Source organism: Coregonus lavaretus, assembly GCF_964263955.1.
Source record: "Coregonus lavaretus genome assembly, contig: HAP1_SCAFFOLD_47, whole genome shotgun sequence".
NCBI lineage: Eukaryota > Metazoa > Chordata > Actinopteri > Salmoniformes > Salmonidae > Coregonus > Coregonus lavaretus.
Window position 1 is genome coordinate 3,661,876 of NW_028161510.1, and position 21,455 is coordinate 3,683,330.

Below are 21,455 nucleotides of genomic sequence, written 5' to 3' on the forward strand. Positions count from 1 at the left end.
TGGGCAAATATTGCACAATCCAGGTGTGCAAAGCTCTTATGAGACTTACCCAAGAAGACTCAGCTGTAATCGCTGCCAAAAGGTATTTCTAACATTTATTGACTCACTGAATACTAACCAAGATACAGTATATTAGCGTTTTATTTTTCATCAATCTTTTTTAAAAAGTCTGCAATTTTTCTTTCACGTTGACAGTATTTTTTGTAGATCGTTGATAAAAAAAAGAGAATTAAATCAATTTTAATCCCACTTTGTAACACAATAAAATGTGATGAAATCCAAGGGGGGTGAAGACTCTCTTAGGCCCTGTAGATCTACTAAACTAGGTCTATACTGCTCCTACATGGTGTAACAATACATCATATAGATGTATATAATGAACAGACTAGATCTATACTGCTCCTACATGGTGTAACAATACATCATATAGATGTATATAATGAACAGACTAGATCTATACTGCTCCTACATGGTGTAACAATACATCATGTAGATGTATATAATGAACAGACTAGATCTATACTGCTCCTACATGGTGTAACAATACATCATGTAGATGTATATAATGAACAGACTAGGTCTATACTGCTCCTACATGGTGTAACAATACATCATATAGATGTATATAATGAACAGACATAAATGTAGAATAATGAACTAGTGTTCCACATTTTATTTCTATTCAGATAAAATTACACTGCATTAATAAAATCATTTTTACAATCAGCACCAGTTCTCTCTGACATGGTGGAATAATACTGATGGGAACAGTCATGAGGTAGTGAATGTTTTTCATGTCAACAACTTATCAATGTTCTCAGAACAACATCATCACATTTTCATACTCCTTTAGCTTGACGTCTAGTACACAAATTAACTCAATGAAACACAACAAGTAAATTCAAAAGGTTTCAATGTTAGAATCAAGAAATGCACATGCTATGAATCTAGTTAATCATTTACATTTTGCAATATCAAAATCATGTAATCAAATTCATTTTGCAATATCCAAATCATATATCCAATCAATTTCAATCAAATTCATTTAGCAAAAGCCTAATCTTATATATCAAATCAAAGTCTATAGGTTTCAAGGTTAGAATCAAGAAATGCAAAGTTCCATTCATCTATATAATAATTTACATTTAGCAATATCCAAATTATATAATGAACAACTGAGGGTGTATACCTGTAACCAATGCATTAAAGTTCATAACCAAAACAAAATACACATTTTATAGTATTTAATCTGATTTTAGATATGATCAGGCCTCGAGGTGAAAAAACAAAAATATGCCTATTTTTGAGTAAGAATTCATATAAACAAAATGATTTCATGTGGCATAAACAAAAACACAAATTGTCAGTTAAAAACATAAGTCAGAACACAGCCTCTCTATTCTCTCATGTGATTTCAGGTTCTCTGACTGGGAAATTGTCCTTCCACACAGAGAGAGAGCAGTGGTGGGGCTTTTTTCGTGTGTGTTCTCTTATGCTCCTTCAGACTCCTTAACCAGGTAAAACTCTTTCCACACTGGGAACATAAAAAATGCTTTTCTCCTGTGTGTATTCTCTCATGCTCCTTCAGGCTCCCTAACCAAGTAAAACTCTTTCCACACTGGGAACATTGGAAAGGCTTTTCCCCTGTGTGTGTCCTCTCATGAGCTTTTAGGTCCCCTACTCGGGAAAATCTCTTTTTACACTGGGAGCAGTGGTAAGGCTTTTCTCCTGTGTGTTTTCTCTCATGCTCTTTTAGGTGCCCTATCTGAGTAAAACTGTTTCCACAATGGGAACATTGGAATGGCTTTTCTCCCGTGTGTATTCGCTCATGCCTTTTCAGGTTAGTTAACACGGTAAAACTCTTTCTACACTGGGAACATTGGAAAGGCTTTTCTCCTGTGTGTGTCCACTCATGCCGTTTTAGGTTCCCTAAGCAGCTAAAACTCTTTCCACAGTGGGAGCAGTGGTGGTGTGTCGCTGGTTTGGACGTCTCTGGTTCTGGTTCCCCTGTAGGACTCTTCCCGCTGTCAGAGTGAGAGTCTGGTCTCTCTCCTGCCAAAGACAAACAGATTATTTAGAGACTTGAATGAAACCTCCACATGATAAAACTGTCTTCCTATGAGGTTTAATCCAGACTAGATCCCTCAATAAAAGAGCAGAGCTTGTCATCACAGAGTGGCTGTAGTGCTTTGTAGGCTGGGTAAATCCATTTGAATTCAATACATTTTTGACAGCATCCTTTTTGATTTAAAAAAAGCTTTCCTTACATGTTTGCCTTTGGAAGAAGTGGCAAGATAGTGACTTTTTGGAACTGAAAGCCAAAACATTCATGACATAATAATAATAATAATAATAATATGCCATTTAGCAGACGCTTTTATCCAAAGCGACTTACAGTCATGCGTGCATACATTTTTTTTGTGTATGGGTGGTCCCGGGGATCGAACCCACTACCTTGGCGTTACAAGCGCCGTGCTCTACCAGCTGAGCTACAGAGGACCACATAAAAGGTGCTCAAAGTTGACTCTTTTTGCAAACCCCACCATGCAATGAATCATCCATCGTCTTCATCACTGGAAAATATTAACGGTTTAGTTCGATATCATATAAAAGCTTCCAAACAGTGTTGTCAAACTATTTGATATTTATTGGGGGGAAAAAAAGTGTTTTAATAAAAACTAATGTAACCCCTTTACCGTCAATGATCTAAAAACGTTTAAACTCAGATTTTAAAAAATATATATTTTCACGTTGTAGCTTTACATCATCTGAGGTTTTTGGGTTGTGCCTGCCATCGGTTGAGACAGCATTCTCTTGAATACAGGGCGGGTGTCATTTCAAATTATAGAAATATAATTCATAGAATGGACCTATCCCTTCAGACCGCTGCAATTTAGCTGATACACCATAATGACATTTTAATTGGATAGAAATGTTTACTTCTAATTACTACAACACAAAAAGGACCACCGGTCCAATGTCAAGTTAAATGGTAAAATGTATATTATGTATATTCTATTACAGTGGGGAAAAAAAGTATTTAGTCAGCCACCAATTGTGCAAGTTCTCCCACTTAAAAAGATGAGAGAGGCCTGTAATTTTCATCATAGGTACACGTCAACTATGACAGACAAATTGAGTGAAAAAAATCCAGAAAATCACATTGTAGGATTTTTAATGAATTTATTTGCAAATTATGGTGGAAAATAAGTATTTGGTCAATGACAAAAGTTTCTCAATACTTTGTTATATACCCTTTGTTGGCAATGACACTGGTCAAACGTTTTCTGTAAGTCTTCACAAGGTTTTCACACACTGTTGCTGGTATTTTGGCCCATTCCTCCATGCAGATCTCCTCTAGAGCAGTGATGTTTTGGGGCTGTCGCTGGGCAACACGGACTTTCAACTCCCTCCAAAGATTTTCTATGGGGTTGAGATCTGGAGACTGGCTAGGCCACTCCAGGACCTTGAAATGCTTCTTACGAAGCCACTCCTTCGTTGCCCGGGCGGTGTGTTTGGGATCATTGTCATGCTGAAAGACCCAGCCACGTTTCATCTTCAATGCCCTTGCTGATGGAAGGAGGTTTTCACTCAAAATCTCACGATACATGGCCCCATTCATTCTTTCCTTTACACGGATCAGTCGTCCTGGTCCCTTTGCAGAAAAACAGCCCCAAAGCATGATGTTTCCACCCCCATGCTTCACAGTAGGTATGGTGTTCTTTGGATGCAACTCAGCATTCTTTGTCCTCCAAACACGACGAGTTGAGTTTTTACCAAAAGGTTCTATTTTGGTTTCATCTGACCATATGACATTTTCCCAATCCTCTTCTGGATCATCCAAATGCACTCTAGCAAACTTCAGATGGGCCTGGACATGTACTGGCTTAAGCAGGGGGACACGTCTGCACTGCAGGATTTGAGTCCCTGGCGGCGTAGTGTGTTACTGATGGTAGGCTTTGTAACTTTGGTCCCAGCTCTCTGCAGGTCATTCACTAGGTCCCCCCGTGTGGTTCTGGGATTCTGAGAACTTGCACAATCGGTGGCTGACTAAATACTTTTTTCCCCCACTGTATCCATATAGGTTTCCTATGGAGGATTGACAGTCCCCCCGGGGGGCCTGATTGGTGTCACTTATGCCCCCAGCCCCAGTTAACAAACCTGACTCCAACAATCAACTAATCGTGATCTTCAGTTTAGAATGCAATTAGTTTAAAATCAGCTGTGTTTGCTAGGGATTGGGGAAAAGTGTGACACCACTCTGTCCCCGAGGACTGGAGCTGCCCGTCCCGGATTTAAAAACAACACATATTTTCAAGTCAACATTCTCTGTGGACCTCCAACGATCTTTGTGGTTCCATTTGAAAGTTGAAATGTTATTCCCATTTTAGTAAAATGTATCAGCCAAAACATGACACCACCTTTTATTCTCAACAGACGGCACAACACAGGAACCTCAGATGTAAAATAGGGTCTAAGCTGCAACATACTGTATGCGAAAATGAAAAAAAATCAGAGTTTACAAGTTTAAGATAATTGACTTTAAAGGTGCAAATATTACAGATTTTATTTGATTTTTTCCCAGAAATGATTAAATAGTTTGATAACCATGTTTTTTTTTAAATGATATCGATCTGAACCGTTTTATCTTTTCCAGTGATGAAGACATGGATGTCTGATGGGTATGATGGGTAATGATCTGGCTGTGTCAAAACTAGTCAGAATTTAGAGCTGTGCAGGAATCCCTTGCTGATTTAAAACTTGTGCTTAATAAAAGTAAAACTAAATACATGTTGTTTTCAAACTCTCGTAAGAATGTTTCAGATGAACTACATGTTCACTCATTAGATGGTTCTCCAATCGAACGTGTGCCCCGCATATAAATACTTAATCATTTGGATTGACATGGATTTTATGTTTAAAATACATATAGATGAGCTGCTTAAAAAGCTAAGATTTAAAGTTGGCTTTTTCTACAGAAACAAATCGTGCCTTTCTCTAAGCAGTAGGAAGCAGATTATTCAGTCAACCTTTTTAACTGTTCTTGATTATGGTGATATTATTTATCAAAGTGCAGCTGCTACTACTCCTAAACCTTTGGATACCGTCTACCACAGTGCCCTTCGTTTTGTTACAGGCGACAGTTTTAATACTCATCACTGCATCCTGTTTCAAAAGGTTGGCTGGACTTCGCTAAAGACCCGTAGATCTCTACATTACCCCCTTTCTGTTTCCAAGGCCCTACTTCATAACCTTCTGTCTTATCTAACTTTACTGTTGAAGTATAGGCACCTGAGTTGTTTAACCCGTTCACAGGATTGGTTAACTCTTGAGGTTCCTAGGGTCTCCACCGAGCTAAAAGGTAAATCTGCTTTTAGTTTAAATTCACCACTAAGGACTCAAATTCAAAGTAAATGAAGCAATCTTTATTATCACGGAGAGGTTCACAAACTCAATACAAGCCCGATGAAACTCTGAAAAGGGACGTTCCCTTTTCAGTCCCTTTATACTGCTACACAAACAAGTAATTATAACCATGGTTGGTTCCTGCATGAGACTGACTGATATACCACACCAGGCTTCTTACCTTGAAACTGTGATACTCCTTATAGTTCCCAGAGCAATGTTCTGGGCGTACTGCCAATGCTTATCAGTGATAGAAGGGATTCCTCGATGTACAATCAGTCAGTCACTCGCAAGTTGGATATTAGAAAAGCAGCATTGTGCTAAATATAAAATAAAATGTCCATCACACACCGTATTGCTGGAATAAAATTCTAAATACATTTTATCTTGATGTTCTGGTGCTGTTCAGGCAATTTAAAGTATTGATTGGGGAATTATTTGTGGAGGAATGTAACTGTTTTTCTGGGAGATTTTGCGATGTTTTATTTTTGCTTCCCATGACTGTGTTTTTGTATTTTAATTAGTATATGTTTGGGTATAATGTGTATATTGATGTTGTATGTACATGTGTAAAAGAGACCTAGGACTCAATATATTTTCCCATGACTGTGTTTGTACATGTGTAAAATATATTTTCCCTGCTAAAGTAAGGGTTCAATAAAAAAAGGCTGTACTATTTGCAGCTCAAATCAATTTAAACTTGCGCCCATCTCTGTGAACTAATCCATTACGGAGACTAAAATACAATTAATGCTTGATCCGAAAATGTGGTCAGAGGCTCCATATTAAGGGTGTGACGCAATTGCGCAGCCTCCAGAGGCATGCAGAGGCCAAATCGAGCTCTGTACCGCATCGCCGTGCGCCTCCCAAAATGTTTGTAACAATGCACTGCTCCGTGAAGAGCAAGAAGTGTGAATGCCCTGACTTCTGCTGAGGCCGTATCACCGTAAATACTGCATGGCCAATGGAGACGTTGGGATTGACCATGCACTCAGATGCACAATGCACTTCTCTCTCCAGAATGCACTCTCTCCCACCAATTTGTGCACATTCATTGTTTCATAACTTCATTGTGTGAATTGTTTGTGTTTGATTGTCAGTGTCTATCAATTCCCCATTACATACATCACCAGAAGTACATTTACCGTAATTTCTATAATTTCTAATCTACAATGTTTGTTACGGTAACTTCTGTTAATGCATTCAATATATTATTATTATATAAATGTGCCCATTTTGGGGATCTGATAGTATTTCTGATTGGCTTAACGCACCACCACTAATGAGCTGTAGAGCTTCTCAAATTATTATTTTTCTTCACCTCAAACAGGAAGTAAACAAAGTTTTGGTTAGCTTTATGTTGGCTATTTTTAAATAGTTGGCCATGGCAATAGAAGTTACTTTTAGATTTGTATAATCTTCATTTAGATTTAGATAGAATTTTGATTAACCTAAATTAACATTTACGAGTTTTGTCTTCTGTTTGGAGCGCTCCTGTCAATGTTGAGTAAAGGACACTCACCTGATTATTCTTAGCAGTAGGACTATAGGCTACCTGGCCTGAAAAAAATATTTCCAGCTCTCTCCCTTTCGATAACCACACAGCGTGAAAGCGAAAAATGTCATGCTCTGATCCAGTGGAAACATCATAAAATAGGCCTGGCTGATTACTTCTTATCAGTGCTTGACTTGGACTGAAATAGGTTCCGGTACTCATTTTGGGTGCTGATACTGTTTATATTTAGGTGCAGGAGCTCCACAATTCTTTTCAGCTGATATTCTATAAAAACAATCTGAGGTGCCGGTACTCAGCTCCGGTGAGCTCCTGCCCAAATCAACCACTGCTTCTTATCCCTTGCTCAAATAGCAGCTGTGTCTGTCCCGAGCTCACTGGAGCAGGAAACTGAGGGCTCAGAATATTTGATACAATGTTGCAAGTTCGATAGCACAAGCTTCAGGCTGGACAGTTGATACCATGTTTCAAGTTCATTGGGCTGGACCCAGTTGATACCATGTTTCAAATTCTATAAAAGGAAGGAACAGGAGCTCAAGCAGTAGAACATCTGAGGTACTCTGCCCAAGTCAACCACCGCTTTTTATCCCTTGGCGCAAAATCGCCTACAGCTGTGTCTGTCCCGAGCTCACTGGATACTTTCCGAATGCAAAATGTAAAATGTAGTCTGAACACTTCCATGTTCATTCACTGCTTCACATGGTGTGCATGTAAACATTAGCCTTTTGCTGAGAGTTTCCATTGGTGAGGGTGGAAAATCTCAATTTCTAACATGTATGCCCCCAGAATTAAATAGAGCATCTGACCAAATTTAGAAATATTTTAGTTCTGAGTTACATTGAGACTGTCTCTTTTACAAGGGTAGCATAAAATACAAAGAACAGAATTTAGTATTTTTTTTATTTGATTTTATCTGGATCCATTACGTTGTCATTGGTAAAAATAGAAAAGAGTTGAGGGCCTAGATAGCTGCCCTGCGGTACACCACACTTTACATGTTAAACATTAGAGAAGCTTCCATTAAAGAAAACCCTCTGTGTTCTTTTACATAGATAGCTCTGAATCCACGATATGGCGGAGGTTGAAAAGCCATAACAAACAATTTTTTCAACAACAGGTTATGGTCAATCATATCAAAGGCTGCACTGAAATCTAACAGTACAGCTCCCACAATCTTCTAATTATCAATTTCTTTCAACCAATCATCAGTAATTTGCGTCAGTGTACAGTTCATGTTGAGTGCCTTTCTCTATAAGCATGCTGAAAAGTCTGTTGTTTACAGAGAAAATTTATTTGGTCAAACAGTTTACTAAGAGCTGGCAGCAAGCTGATAGGTCTGCTGGTAGAACCAGTAAAGATGCTTTACCACTCTTGGGTAGCAGAATGACTTCGGCTTCCCTCCAGGCCTGAGCACAAAGACTTTCCTCTAGGCTCAGATTAAAGATGTGACAGATAGGAGTGGCTATAGAGTCAGCTACCATCCTCAGTAGCTTTCCATCTAAGTTGTCAATGCCAGGAGGTTTGTCATTATTGATTGATAACAATAATTTTTACTAGGGAGCATAATTTTAGAGACCATTCCATGCGGTAAAAACTAAAGATAAAAAGTGATTTAATAACCCATGAGTGTGAATAAAAACACCTCCAACACAAACACACTTTTTTCCCATTTTCTAAATGTCTGACATATAACGCTCTGCCCATGTGCTATATAAAAACGATATGCAATGATGATTGTTCTGCTACCCAGGTCTGGTATTGGAGATCATTCCACACTCTGTGTTCTACTACCCAGGTCTGGTATTGGAGATCATTCCACATTCTGTGTTCTACTACCCAGGTCTGGTGTTGGAGATCATTCCACACTCTGTGGCTCTCCCGCATGTATTTTCTGATGTTTAATCAGAGACCTTGAATGAGAGTATCTCTTGTCACATTGATCACAGCTGTAAGGCTTCTCTCCTGTGTGTGTTCTCTGGTGTTGTGTCAGGTTTCTTAGGGAAGCAAAGCTCTTCCCACAGTCAGAGCAGTGGTAAGGTTTGCCTCCAGTGTGTGTTGTGTGGATTCTCTGGTGTACAGTCAGGTGTGCTGACTGAGTGAATCTCTTCCCACATTGATCACAGCTATAAGGCTTCTCTCCTGTGTGGGTTCTCTGGTGCAGCTTCAAAGTCTGTGATGTTGAAAAGCTTTTCCCACAATCTGAACAGTGGTGAAGCTTCTCTCCTGTGTGTGTCAGCTCGTGTGTTTTCAGATTACTTGAATGAGTAAAACTCTTCCCACATTGATCACAGCTATAAGGCTTCTCTCCTGTGTGGGTTCTCTGGTGCAGCATCAAAGTCTGTGATGTTGAAAAGCTTTTCCCACAATCTGAACAGTGGTGAAGCTTCTCTCCTGTGTGTGTCCGCTGGTGTGTTTTCAGGTTGCTTGGCTGAGTAAAACTCTTGTCACATTCATCACAGCTATAAGGTTTCTCTCCTGTGTGTGTCCGCTGGTGTGTTTTCATATTTCTTGAATGAGTAAAACTCTTGTCACATTGATCACAGCTAAAAGGTTTCTCTCCTGTGTGTATCCGCTGATGTGTTTTCAGATTACTTGAATGAGTAAAACTCTTCCCACATTGATCACAGCTATAAGGTTTCTCTCCTGTGTGTGTCAGCTCGTGTGTTTTCATATTTCTTGAATGAGCAAAACACTTCCCACATTGATCACAGCTATAAGATTTCTCTCCTGTGTGTACTCGCTGGTGTATTTCATGTTTTGATGAAGATTTGCAACGTTTCCCACAGTGAGGTTTCTTCCCTGTGGGTCTCCGCTGGTGTTTCTTGAGGTGTTCTGATCTGGAGAGACTCTTCTCTGCCTTGTCAGCATCATGATGTTGTTGAGGCTCCCCAGAGGATCCACAAAAGTCACGTCTCTCTCCTGTGTGAACGACAAAGTCACACAGTCACTAACCAGGTTTCCATTCAACCATTTCATTCAGATGAATTACCTGACACATGAAAAAAGTCACGACTGCGCTGATGGTAACATGAAATGCAGGTACAATTTTATAAATGCCGACAGACATTTGTTCATTCAACACGGTGGGAACTTTTTCTGTCAGTAAAATTAATTATTCGAGAAATGGCAGCGGAAACGCTTTTATGTGTCAAGCGATGATATGTTGTGTGGTCCTCCCACTACGACTCATGAAACCATGCAGTTTATTAGGCTACAGATGAAATAAGTTACGATGAACTTCACAGGGGTTGGTGAAAGTGCCACGGTGATGAGCTTGACGCTCCAATTCCAATAAGTATCGACGGTATTATTCTGGTGACATGATGATCGATGCTTGGCTGCCGATTCCCATTGAACTTGTTGTTTCTTTATTCGGTAGATGGGAATTTAACCCCAGGAGTTATTCTGCTACTACGTCATCACGCACTGACCTTTATCTGAAAACAGGTGGGATGGGAACGTGCATATTTTTGTATGAATATATTTAGAATATTCACATGAAAATCTGTCACAAATTGGAAGGAAAACCTAGCTAATCTAGTGAATTTTTAAAACAGTTTTTCACAAAACTTTGACAATTGTCTTCTAAGTCTTGTTTTGGTTCGTTTTTGGTCCACCAGCCACTGTGGCAGGCAGGTTAAAGAATATACCAGCCACTGTGGCAGGCAGGTTAAAGAATATACCAGCCACTGTGGCAGGCAGGTTAAAGAATATACCAGCCACTGTGGCAGGCAGATTAAAGAATATACCAGCCATTCAGTTTTTTGTTACCAGCCAAAATATTGTTTTTGCCATGATTACACCAAAAATCACAAAAATGAATGACCATGCTTTGTTTCTAAAACCAGAAATATATTAGTAGTAACAAGTAATGAATGACCATGCTTTGTTTCTAAAACCAGAAATATATTAGTAGTAACAAGTAATGAATGACCATGCTTTGTTTCTAAAACCAGAAATATATTAGTAGTAACAAGTAATGAATGACCATGCTTTGTTTCTAAAACCAGAAATATATTAGTAGTAACAAGTAATGAATGACCATGCTTTGTTTCTAAAACCAGAAATATATTAGTAGTAACAAGTAATGAATGACCATGCTTTGTTTCTAAAAACCAGAAATATATTAGTAGTAACAAGTAATGAATGACCATGCTTTGTTTCTAAAAACCAGAAATATATTAGTAGTAACAAGTAATGAATGACCATGCTTTGTTTCTAAAAACCAGAAATATATTAGTAGTAACAAGTAATGAATGACCATGCTTTGTTTCTAAAACCAGAAATATATTAGTAGTAACAAGTAATGTGGTCTATTGCTCAATGTCATTACATTTTTGTGACCCGAGTTTTTTTAACCACAGTGTGTTAAAACCATTAAACTTAGACACAATAGTAATGAACAGTTTATTATTTTATTTATTTAATTGTTTACTTCAGTTTATTTAGTAAATACTTGAACACTTATTTTGTATTTTTGTTATTAAAACTGCATTGTTGGTTAAGGGCCTCTACTGGATCAGTGTCCCGAAATCGGGACGGTTGTCGCTCGATATGCGATAATGTGACTAGAATGGTGTTGTAAACAACAGCCAGCTTTCCGGGACATAGACATGTCTTATATGGGCAGAAAAGCTTAAATTCTCGATAATCTAACTGCACTGTCCAATTTACAGTAGCTATTACAGTGAAAAAATACCATGCTATTGTTTGAGGACAGTGCACAACAACTGTCACGCCCTGGCTCTGGGGACTCTAGTATGTTGAGCCAGGGTGTGAGTTTTCATTGGGTTTTGTTCTAGGTTAGTATTTCTATGTTGGCCAGGGTGGCTCCCAATCGGAGACGGCTGTAGCTCGTTGTCTCTGATTGGGAGCCATACTTAGGTAGCCGTTTGGCATTGTTTGGTGTGGGATCTTGTTCCTGTGTAGGTTTGTGTTTTGCACCTTTGGACGTCACGTATCGATTTGTTGTTTTGTTCGTGTAATCATTAAATAAACAAGTATGTTCACCTTCCACGCTGCGCCTTGGTCCTCCTCCTTCAGCGTACGTGACAACAAAAAAAAAGTTATCACGGCAACTGGTTTGATACATTCACCTCTGAAGGTAAATAATGTACTTACATTCAGTAATCTTGCTCTGATTTGACATCCTGAGGGTCCCAGAGATAAAATGTAGCGTAGTTTTGTTTGATAAAATCCATTTTTATATCCTAACACGAACCATGTTGTATGCAGCGTTTCGCATGAATTCCGACTCTCTCAACTTGCAACAAAACAATCGATGAAATCTAAACGCTAAACCTGGTTTCACCCAGTCAAGTTCGGTTTCTGTGCAATCCTCAGACACTCTAGAAGGCAACCAATCTTGTTTCATCATTCTACATTACGTATTGGCTAAAACAACACGTATATTAGCCCACGACGGACAGAGCTCTCCAGCAGGTTTACCAAAACATTCAAGGGCCATTTTCTAAAAAGTGAGGTTAAAAGTTTATCAACTTTGAAAGCAAGAATTACTTTCCCATTGTTCCTCAACTGTAGTGTATTTATATACAATTTTCTAGCTCTGAGTCTCTACTTTTATCCAATGTAAAAAACACAATTTCAAATTGAGCTACATAAGACCGAATCGAGCTGGTCGGTCACAAATGTCCAAAGGTGAATCTGCTCGTCATGACATCAAGGTGCCATCTGGCGATCCAAAAGCAGTAGTCAAAGAGTTGATCGGTACTGCTTTGGTGGAGGAGGAAATCCTTCTGGAAGGAGGTTGAAAAGGGTCCTACAGGTAGTAGGGTGAGTCCTGTAGACGGGCGACTGCCAGAGTTAGAACTGAAGGCAAAGTTGGAACCTGTAGACGGGCGACTGCCAGAGTTAGAACTGAAGGCAAAGTTGGATCCTGTAGACGGGCGACTGCCAGAGTTAGAACTGAAGGCAAAGTTGGATCCTGTAGACGGGCAACTGCCAGAGTTAGAACTGAAGGCAAAGTTGGATCCTGTAGACGGGCGACTGCCAGAGTTAGAACTGAAGGCAAAGTTGGAGCAACAGAAATTAGAGTTGGAGTACAGGGAAAGAGAACATGAGGAGAGACTGGAACAAACATAAATTAGAGTTGGAGTATAGGGAAAGACATCAGGAACACGCCATTCGACTAAAAGAGAGAGATCTGGAAACGCTCCGAATCCAGTCAGGCCGTCCTGCACCCTTCAGAGTTTCATCTTGGTTGGAACAGCCGGCTTGTACCGCCCCTCAACGTAAAGGAGGTGGATGTATATTTTATTCTGTTTGAGCCACTTGCCACATCCCTAAAATGGCAGCGGGATATTTGGTCCCTAAAATGGCGGAGGGATATTTGGTCCCTAAAATGGCGGCGGGATATTTGGTCCCTAAAATGGCGGCGGGATATTTGGTCCCTGCTCCTCCATAGTGTTCTGGTTGGAAAGGCTCAGGAAGGGAAACGCCGCTTTCTCTCTTGACCAGAGTTCAGATTAAGACACTGTTAAAGCTGCTATCCTTCAGGCTTACGAGTTGGTCCCCAGAGGCATACAGACAACAGTTCCCTAAAATTACGAAAGACAGAATAACAAAGCCATATTGAGTTGGCAAGGGAACAAGCATGTATTTTTGGCTTGGTGGTGTGGTTCTCAAGAGGTCAAGGACCTTGAGGATTTAAAAGACTCGTACTTCTTCTCTGGTTCCAATGTGTTAGTACCTGGTTCCAGTGTGTTAGTACCTGGTTCCAGTGTGTTAGTACCAAGGCGTGGAGATGCTTCAGCAGCTGGTTCCAGTGTGTTAGTACCAAGGCGTGGAGATGCTTCAGCAACTGGTTCCAGTGTGTTAGTACAAGGCGTGGAGATGCTTCAGCAACTGGTTCCAGTGTGTTAGTACCAAGGCGTGGAGATGCTTCAGCAACTGGTACCAGTGTGTTAGTACAAGGCGTGGAGATGCTTCAGCAACTGGTTCCAGTGTGTTAGTACCAAGGCGTGGAGATGCTTCAGCAACTGGTTCCAGTGTGTTAGTTAGTACAAGGCGTGGAGATGCTTCAGCAACTGGTTCCAGTGTGTTAGTACCAAGGCGTGGAGATGCTTCAGCAGCTGGTTCCAGTGTGTTAGTACCTGGTTCCAGTGTGTTAGTACCAAGGCGTGGAGATGCTTCAGCAACTGGTTCCAGTGTGTTAGTTAGTACAAGGAGTGGAGATGCTTCAGCAACTGGTTCCAGTGTGTTAGTACCAAGGCGTGGAGATGCTTCAGCAGCTGGTTCCAGTGTGTTAGTACCTGGTTCCAGTGTGTTAGTACCAAGGCGTGGAGATGCTTCAGCAACTGGTTCCAGTGTGTTAGTACAAGGCGTGGAGATGCTTCAGCAACTGGTTCCAGTGTGTTAGTACCAAGGCGTGGAGATGCTTCAGCAGCTGGTTCCAGTGTGTTAGTACCAAGGCGTGGAGATGCTTCAGTAACTGGTTACAGTGTGTTAGTACCAAGGCGTGGAGATGCTTCAGCAGCTGGTTCCAGTGTGTTAGTACCAAGGCGTGGAGATGCTTCAGCAACTGGTTCCAGTGTGTTAGTACCAAGGCGTGGAGATGCTTCAGCAACTGGTTACAGTGTGTTAGTACCTGGTTCCAGTGTGTTAGTACCAAGGCGTGGAGATGCTTCAGCAACTGGTTACAGTGTGTTAGTACCAAGGCGCGGAGATGCTTCAGCAACTGGTTACAGTGTGTTAGTACAAGGCGTGGAGATGCTTCAGCAGCTGGTTCCAGTGTGTTAGTACCATGCGTGGAGATGCTTCAGCAACTGGTTACAGTGTTAGTACAAGGCGTGGAGATGCTTCAGCAACTGGTTCCAGTGTGTTAGTACCAAGGCGTGGAGATGCTTCAGCAACTGGTACCAGTGTGTTATTACCAAGGCGTGGAGATGCTTCAGCAACTGGTTACAGTGTGTTAGTACAAGGCGTGGAGATGCTTCAGCAACTGGTTCCAGTGTGTTAGTACCAAGGCGTGGAGATGCTTCAGCAACTGGTTCCAGTGTGTTAGTACCAAGGCGTGGAGATGCTTCAGCAACTGGTTCCAGTGTGTTAGTACCAAGGCGTGGAGATGCTTCAGCAACTGGTTACAGTGTGTTAGTACCAAGGCGTGGAGATGCTTCAGCAACTGGTTACAGTGTGTTAGTACCAAGGCGTGGAGATGCTTCAGCAACTGGTTCCAGTGTGTTAGTACCAAGGCGTGGAGATGCTTCAGCAACTGATTCCAGTGTGTTAGTACCAAGGCGTGGAGATGCTTCAGCAACTGGTTCCAGTGTGTTAGTACCAAGGCGTGGAGATGCGTTGCATTGGTAGTTCCTTTCTAAAATGTGGAACTCTAGTCTGGTCTTATTTCTGGTTCCGTTGTCGTTGGAGTGAGGCCTGTAATTAAATATATGCATTCACAGAAATTAATCTAACCAAATGACAGGGGATTAACGGTAGATTTACTACTGGTGACATATGTAATGGGGAATAGATTTTTTGTTAAATCAAAGGGCAATTCAAAGAATTGGTGGAAGCCAGCGGAGGACATTGTGAAGAGAGACTGGCCTATATCTTCTCCACATAACCCTTCCCCTTCTTCTCGTCTCAACATATTAAATTATACTGAAGAGGCATTATCTTCACACATATTCTAGATGCTTTTCACTGACAGTCACCACTCAGCAATCAGATAGACCTATCGCCACGGCAATGCCCAAACTGCTGGCTTCCCAAACAGGCTGTGATCTGAAACTATCCACAGCTATTTTTTATTAAAGACGCTAATGATCCCTGATTCCTCTGTGGCCAAGTCATGCTTTCTGGTGAAGTATTTTTATTTTATTTCTGTATAGACAGGAGTAAATATATAGTTTTGACAAATTAATTTCCATTGACTTTTCTATTGGACCCAGACCTGTGTCATTTCTCTTCTGTTCCATTAACTTTCCTATTGGACCCAGCGCTATGCCATTTATCTTCTGTTCTATTGGTTCTCATATCACCTCTTTCGTTGTCCAGAAGCCAAAGGCACAATCCTAGTCATATTAGCATCCCATCCTAGTCATATTAGCATCCCATCCTAGTCATATTAGCATCCCATCCTAGTCATATTAGCATCCCATCCTAGTTGTTGCATCTTTAGATTCCCCCTCTTTCTAAGTTTCTAAAATAGATTTTTTATCTCTGTCACATTTGGAACCACTATTAGGTGTGCTGGTTAGAACGGTGTTTTCCCGTGAATAGCGTTTTGGAAAATATTTTGAAAATTACACTACCGTTCAAAAGTTTGGGGTCACTTAGAAATGTCCTTGTTTTCCATGAAAACATACATGAAATTAGTTTGAATAGGAAATATAGCAAAATGCATAGTAAATGTAGTCATTGACAAGGTTAGAAATAATGATTTTTAATAGAAATAATAATTGTCCCCTTCAAACTTTGCTTTCGTCAAAGAATCCTCCATTTGCAGCAATTACAGCCTTGCAGACCTTTGGCATTCTAGTTGTCAATTTGTTGAGGTAATCTGAAGAGATTTCACCTCATGCTTCCTGAAGCACCTCCCATAAGTTGGATTGGCTTGATGGGCACTTCTTACGTACCATACGGTCAAGCTGCTCCCACAACAGCTCAATAGGGTTGAGATCCGGTGACTGTGCTGGCCACTCCATTATAGACAGAATACCAGCTGACTGCTTCTTCCCTAAGTAGTTCTTGCATAGTTTGGAGCTGTGCTTTGGGTCATTGTCCTGTTGTAGGAGGAAATTGGCTCCAATCAAACGCCGTCCACAGGGTATGGCATGGCGTTGCAAAATGGAGTGATAGCCTTCCTTCTTCAAGATCCCTTTTACCCTGTACACATCTCCCACTTTACCACCACCAAAGCACCCCCAGACCATCATATTGCCTCCACCATGCTTGACAGATGGCATCAAGCACTCCTCCAGCATCTTTTCATTTGGTCTGCGTCTCACAAATGTTCTTCTTTGTGATCCGAACACCTCAAACTTTGATTCGTCTGTCCATAATACTTTTTTCCAATCTTCCTCTGTCCAGTGTCAGTGTTATTTTGCCCATCTTAATCTTTTATTTTTATTGGCCAGTCTGAGATGTCTTTTTCTTTGCAACTCTGCCTAGAAGGTCAGCATCCCGGAGTCGCGTCTTCACTGTTGACGTCGAGACTGGTGTTTTGCGGGTACTATTTAATGAAGCTGCCAGTTGAGGACCTGTGAGGCGCCTGTTTCTCAAACTAGACACTAATGTATTTGTCCTCTTGTTCAGTTGTGCACCGGGGCCTCCCACTCCTCTTTCTATTCTGGTTAGAGCCAGTTTGCGCTGTTCTGTGAAGGGAGTAGTACACAGCGTTGTACGAGATCTTCCGTTTCTTGGCAATTTCTCGCATGGAATAGCCTTCATTTCTCAGAACAAGAATAGACTGACGAGTTTCAGAAGAAAGTTCTTTGTTTCTGGCCGTTTTAAGCCTGTAATCGAACCCACAATTGCTGATGCTCCAGATCCTCAACTAGTCTCAAGAAGGCCAGTTGTATTGCTTCTTTAAATCAGCACAACCGTTTTCAGCTATGCTAACATAATTGCAAAAGGGTTTTAAAATTATAAACTTGGATTAGGAAACACAATGTGCCATTGGAACACAGGACTGATGGTTGCTGATAATGAGCCTCTTTACGCCTATGTAGATATTCCATTTTAAAAAATCAGCCGTTTCCAGCTACAATAGCCATTCACAACATTAACAATGTCTACACTCAATTTCTGATCAATTTGATGTTATTTTAAAATGGACAAAAAAAAAGATTTTCTTTCGAAAACAAGGACATTTCTAAGTGACCCCCAAACTTTTGAACGGTGGTGTATGTTTTATTGGCTTCTTCATTACATGAGTTGCATGTCCTGTTAAGATTCATTACCATAATCTAAATGTGATTTCTGTCATTCTGAGCACCGTGGGTCGAGCACCGTGGGTCGATCACCGTGGGTCGACGAGCCTAATGGGTTATGCACCCAATACATACGGTGGGTCCGGTAAAGTTCTCAAATGGCCGGTAAATTAAAATCTTCCCGGTCACTTTGTCCGACGCCACATCTTCCTAACAGAAACCCTGGTAGCATTATTTAGCATTTAGCATTGTTAGCATGTAATGTGTATATATTATATTATACATTATAATGGGTGTAGCATTACTGAGCGAGGTCAGTGCCATCACCCAAACTGGTTGTAGATCTCAATGTGATGTGGACAGGAAGCTTTTTATAAATGTAGGAAATAAAACATATAAGTATCTCAACTGAATATTTTAAAGAAATCAAAGGAGGGGAATATGTGTAGAGTGGATGACAAAGGAGAGGGAACCCACAGTAGTTGTCTGTTATTGGAGAGGGAACACACAGTAGTTGTCTGTTATTGGAGAGGGAACCCACAGTAGTTGTCTGTTATTGGAGAGGGAACCCACAGTAGTGGTCTGTTATTGGAGAGGGAACCCACAGTAGTTGTCTGTTATTGGAGAGGGAACCCACAGTAGTTGTCTGTTATTGGAGAGGGAACCCACAGTAGTTGTCTGTTATTGGAGAGGGAACCCACAGTAGTTGTCTGTTATTGGAGAGGGAACCCACAGTAGTTGTCTGTTATTGAAGAGGGAACCCACAGTAGTTGTCTGTTATTGGAGAGGGAACCCACAGTAGTTGTCTGTTATTGGAGAGGGAACCCACAGTAGTTGTCTGTTATTGGAGAGGGAACCCACAGTAGTTGTCTGTTATTGGAGAGGGAACCCACAGTAGTTGTCTGTTATTGGAGAGGGAACCCACAGTAGTTATTGGAGAAGGAACCCACAGTAGTTGTCTGTTATTGGAGAGGGAACCCACAGTAGTGGTCTGTTATTGGAGAGGGAACCCACAGTAGTGTTCTGTTATTGGAGAGGGAACCCACAGTAGTTATTGGAGAGGGAACCCACAGTAGTTGTCTGTTATTGGAGAGGGAACCCACAGTAGTTGTCTGTTATTGGAGAGGGAACCCACAGTAGTTGTCTGTTATTGGAGAAGGAACCCACAGTAGTTGTCTGTTATTGGAGAGGGAACCCACAGTAGTTATTGGAGAGGGAACCCACAGTAGTTGTCTGTTATTGGAGAGGGAACCCACAGTAGTTGTCTGTTATTGGAGAGGGAACCCACAGTAGTGGTCTGTTATTGGAGAGGGAACCCACAGTAGTTATTGGAGAGGGAACCCACAGTAGTTAATGGAGAGGGAACCCACAGTAGTTGTCTGTTATTGGAGAGGGAACCCACAGTAGTTGTCTGTTATTGGAGAGGGAACCCACAGTAGTTGTCTGTTTTTGGAGAAGGAACCCACAGTAGTTGTCTGTTATTGGAGAGGGAACCCACAGTAGTTATTGGAGAGGGAACCCACAGTAGTTGTCTGTTATTGGAGAGGGAACCCACAGTAGTTGTCTGTTATTGGAGAGGGAACCCACAGTAGTGGTCTGTTATTGGAGAGGGAACCCACAGTAGTTATTGGAGAGGGAACCCACAGTAGTTGTCTGTTATTGGAGAGGGAACCCACAGTAGTTGTCTGTTATTGGAGAGGGAACCCACAGTAGTTGTCTGTTATTGGAGAGGGAACCCACAGTAGTTGTCTGTTATTGGAGAGGGAACCCACAGTAGTGGTCTGTAGATCTCTAGGACGTGTGGATAGGAAGACACAACTTGTTATTATTACTGGAAAATATTCATTTAAAATCCGGGAACTTTAAAACTTTAGCTCTCCAGGTCAGTAGGGTGGATGTTGCTATGGTGACCAGTAGGTTGCAGTAGTACACGTGACATACCGACAACTTTGAGAAAAAACACTATAGGAGATGGCTTTGCAAATTCATGACATGAGGCTAATAGCATAGCATCTCTCTCCATTGAATTGACGAGCGAACTCCAAATATCCAAAGTGAAAAACACATTTAAGGCGGTACTTACTGGTGATCAGATCTCCTATCTCCATCTCCTCTTCCAATGTGACAGTAATCTCTCCCTCCTTCTTCACTCCAAAACCTGCATCCTCCTCTATCTCTTCCTCCTCTTCTTTCACTGTAACATCTTCCTCCTCTTTCACTCTGAACGCGTCTTCCTCTTCTTTCACTGTAACATCCTCCTCTTTCACTCTGAACGCGTCTTCCTCTTCTTTCACTGTAACATCTTTCTCTTCTTCTTTCACGGTAACAGCTTCACCCTCTACTTGTTTTTGTATTGTAACATCCTCCTCTTCCTCCTCCTCTTTCACCAGAGCTTCTTTCTCCGTCCAGCAGACCTCCTCTTCTTTAGCAGGAAGAGAGTAGCTTGGTGAGCTCATGGTCGGGGATGTTAGCTAGCTAGGCTAGTGCTAACTTAACAAGCCAGCTAGCTGACTAATAACAACTTAATATTAAATTAAATAGGTTAACAAGTAGATACGACGGAAGTGTGTTTAAACACAGTAGCTAATATACACAGAAAGCGTCTAGTGCTTGAATCTTTCGGCTGTTGGCTAACCAGCTATGGAGGTGGTTGACTGTTGCCTCCCGTCCACTAGATTATACGTCACGCTTTCAGCATCGCCTGAAAGACGCACAGCGCCATATGCTGACTGGAGTGGGTATCGCAGTTGAGGAAAATATTTTATTTTCAAAATTTATTTTAAATGTATATAATTAAATAATACTATTATATTGAGACGTAGAAAGACAAGGATGTGTTGATTAGTGCAGATTTTTAACGAGTTCAAATAAAAACAATTATACTACAGTACATCTGCATTTAAGGCAGTTTCATTAAGTCAAACAAAATCTAAATAAGTAACTATCTAACATGCTGCTCCAACATAGTGTAACAATACATCATATAGATGTATATAATGAACAGACTAGATTTATACTGCTCCAACATGGTGTAACAATACATCATGTAGATGTATATAATGAACAGACTAGATCTATACTGCTACTACATGGTGTAACAATACATCATGTACAGTGGGGAAAAAAATATTTAGTCAGCCACTAATTGTGCAAGTTCTCCCACTTAAAAAGTTGCCTGTAATTTTCATCATAGGTACACGTCAACTATGACAGACAAATTGAGAGAAAAAAATCCAGAAAATCACATTGTAGGATTTTTTATGAATTTATTTGCAAATTATGGTGGAAAATAAGTATTTGGTCACCTACAAACAAGCAAGATTTCTGGCTCTCACAGACCTGTAACTTCTTCTTTAAGAGGCTCCTCTGTCCTCCACTCGTTACCTGTATTAATGGAACTTGTTTGAACTTGTTATCAGTATAAAAGACACCTGTCCACAACCTCAAACAGTCACACTCCAAACTCCACTATGGCCAAGACCAAAGAGCTGTCAAAGGACACCAGAAACAAAATTGTAGACCTGCACCAGGCTGGGAAGACTGAATCTGCAATAGGTAAGCAGCTTGGTTTGAAGAAATCAACCGTGGGAGCAATTATTAGGAAATGGAAGACATACAAGACCACTGATAATCTCCCTTGATCT

At 40.9% G+C, this 21,455-nt stretch overlaps 1 protein-coding gene across 2 annotated transcripts; it reads right to left on the reverse strand.

Moving 5' to 3' along the window:
• Positions 1 to 647: 647 nt before the first annotated feature.
• Positions 648 to 20,481, reverse strand: LOC311120579 (uncharacterized protein). 2 transcript variants are annotated; one of them, XM_084195168.1, is made up of 2 exons: positions 19,895 to 20,481; positions 648 to 2,052 (listed from the first exon to the last, which is right to left on the reverse strand). In XM_084195168.1, the coding sequence occupies exons 1-2, from the start codon at positions 20,265 to 20,267 to the stop codon at positions 1,415 to 1,417; spliced, it is 1,011 nt and encodes a 336-aa protein (XP_084051294.1). In that variant the 5' UTR covers positions 20,268 to 20,481; the 3' UTR covers positions 648 to 1,414. The 2 variants fall into 2 exon arrangements, with proteins under 2 accessions (XP_084051294.1, XP_084051293.1); XM_084195167.1 differs by lacking the exon at positions 648 to 2,052 and adding an exon at positions 7,803 to 9,838.
• Positions 20,482 to 21,455: the final 974 nt, after the last annotated feature.

Coding starts and splice junctions, on each gene's coding strand:
- LOC311120579 (XM_084195167.1), bottom strand. CDS start 20,267: ATGAGCTCACCAAGCTACTCTCTTCCTGCTAAAGAAGAGGAGGTCTGC. Junction 9,839..19,894: donor GATAGGAGATCTGATCACCA/GTAAGTACCGCC, acceptor TCGTTCACACAG/GAGAGAGACGTGACTTTTGT.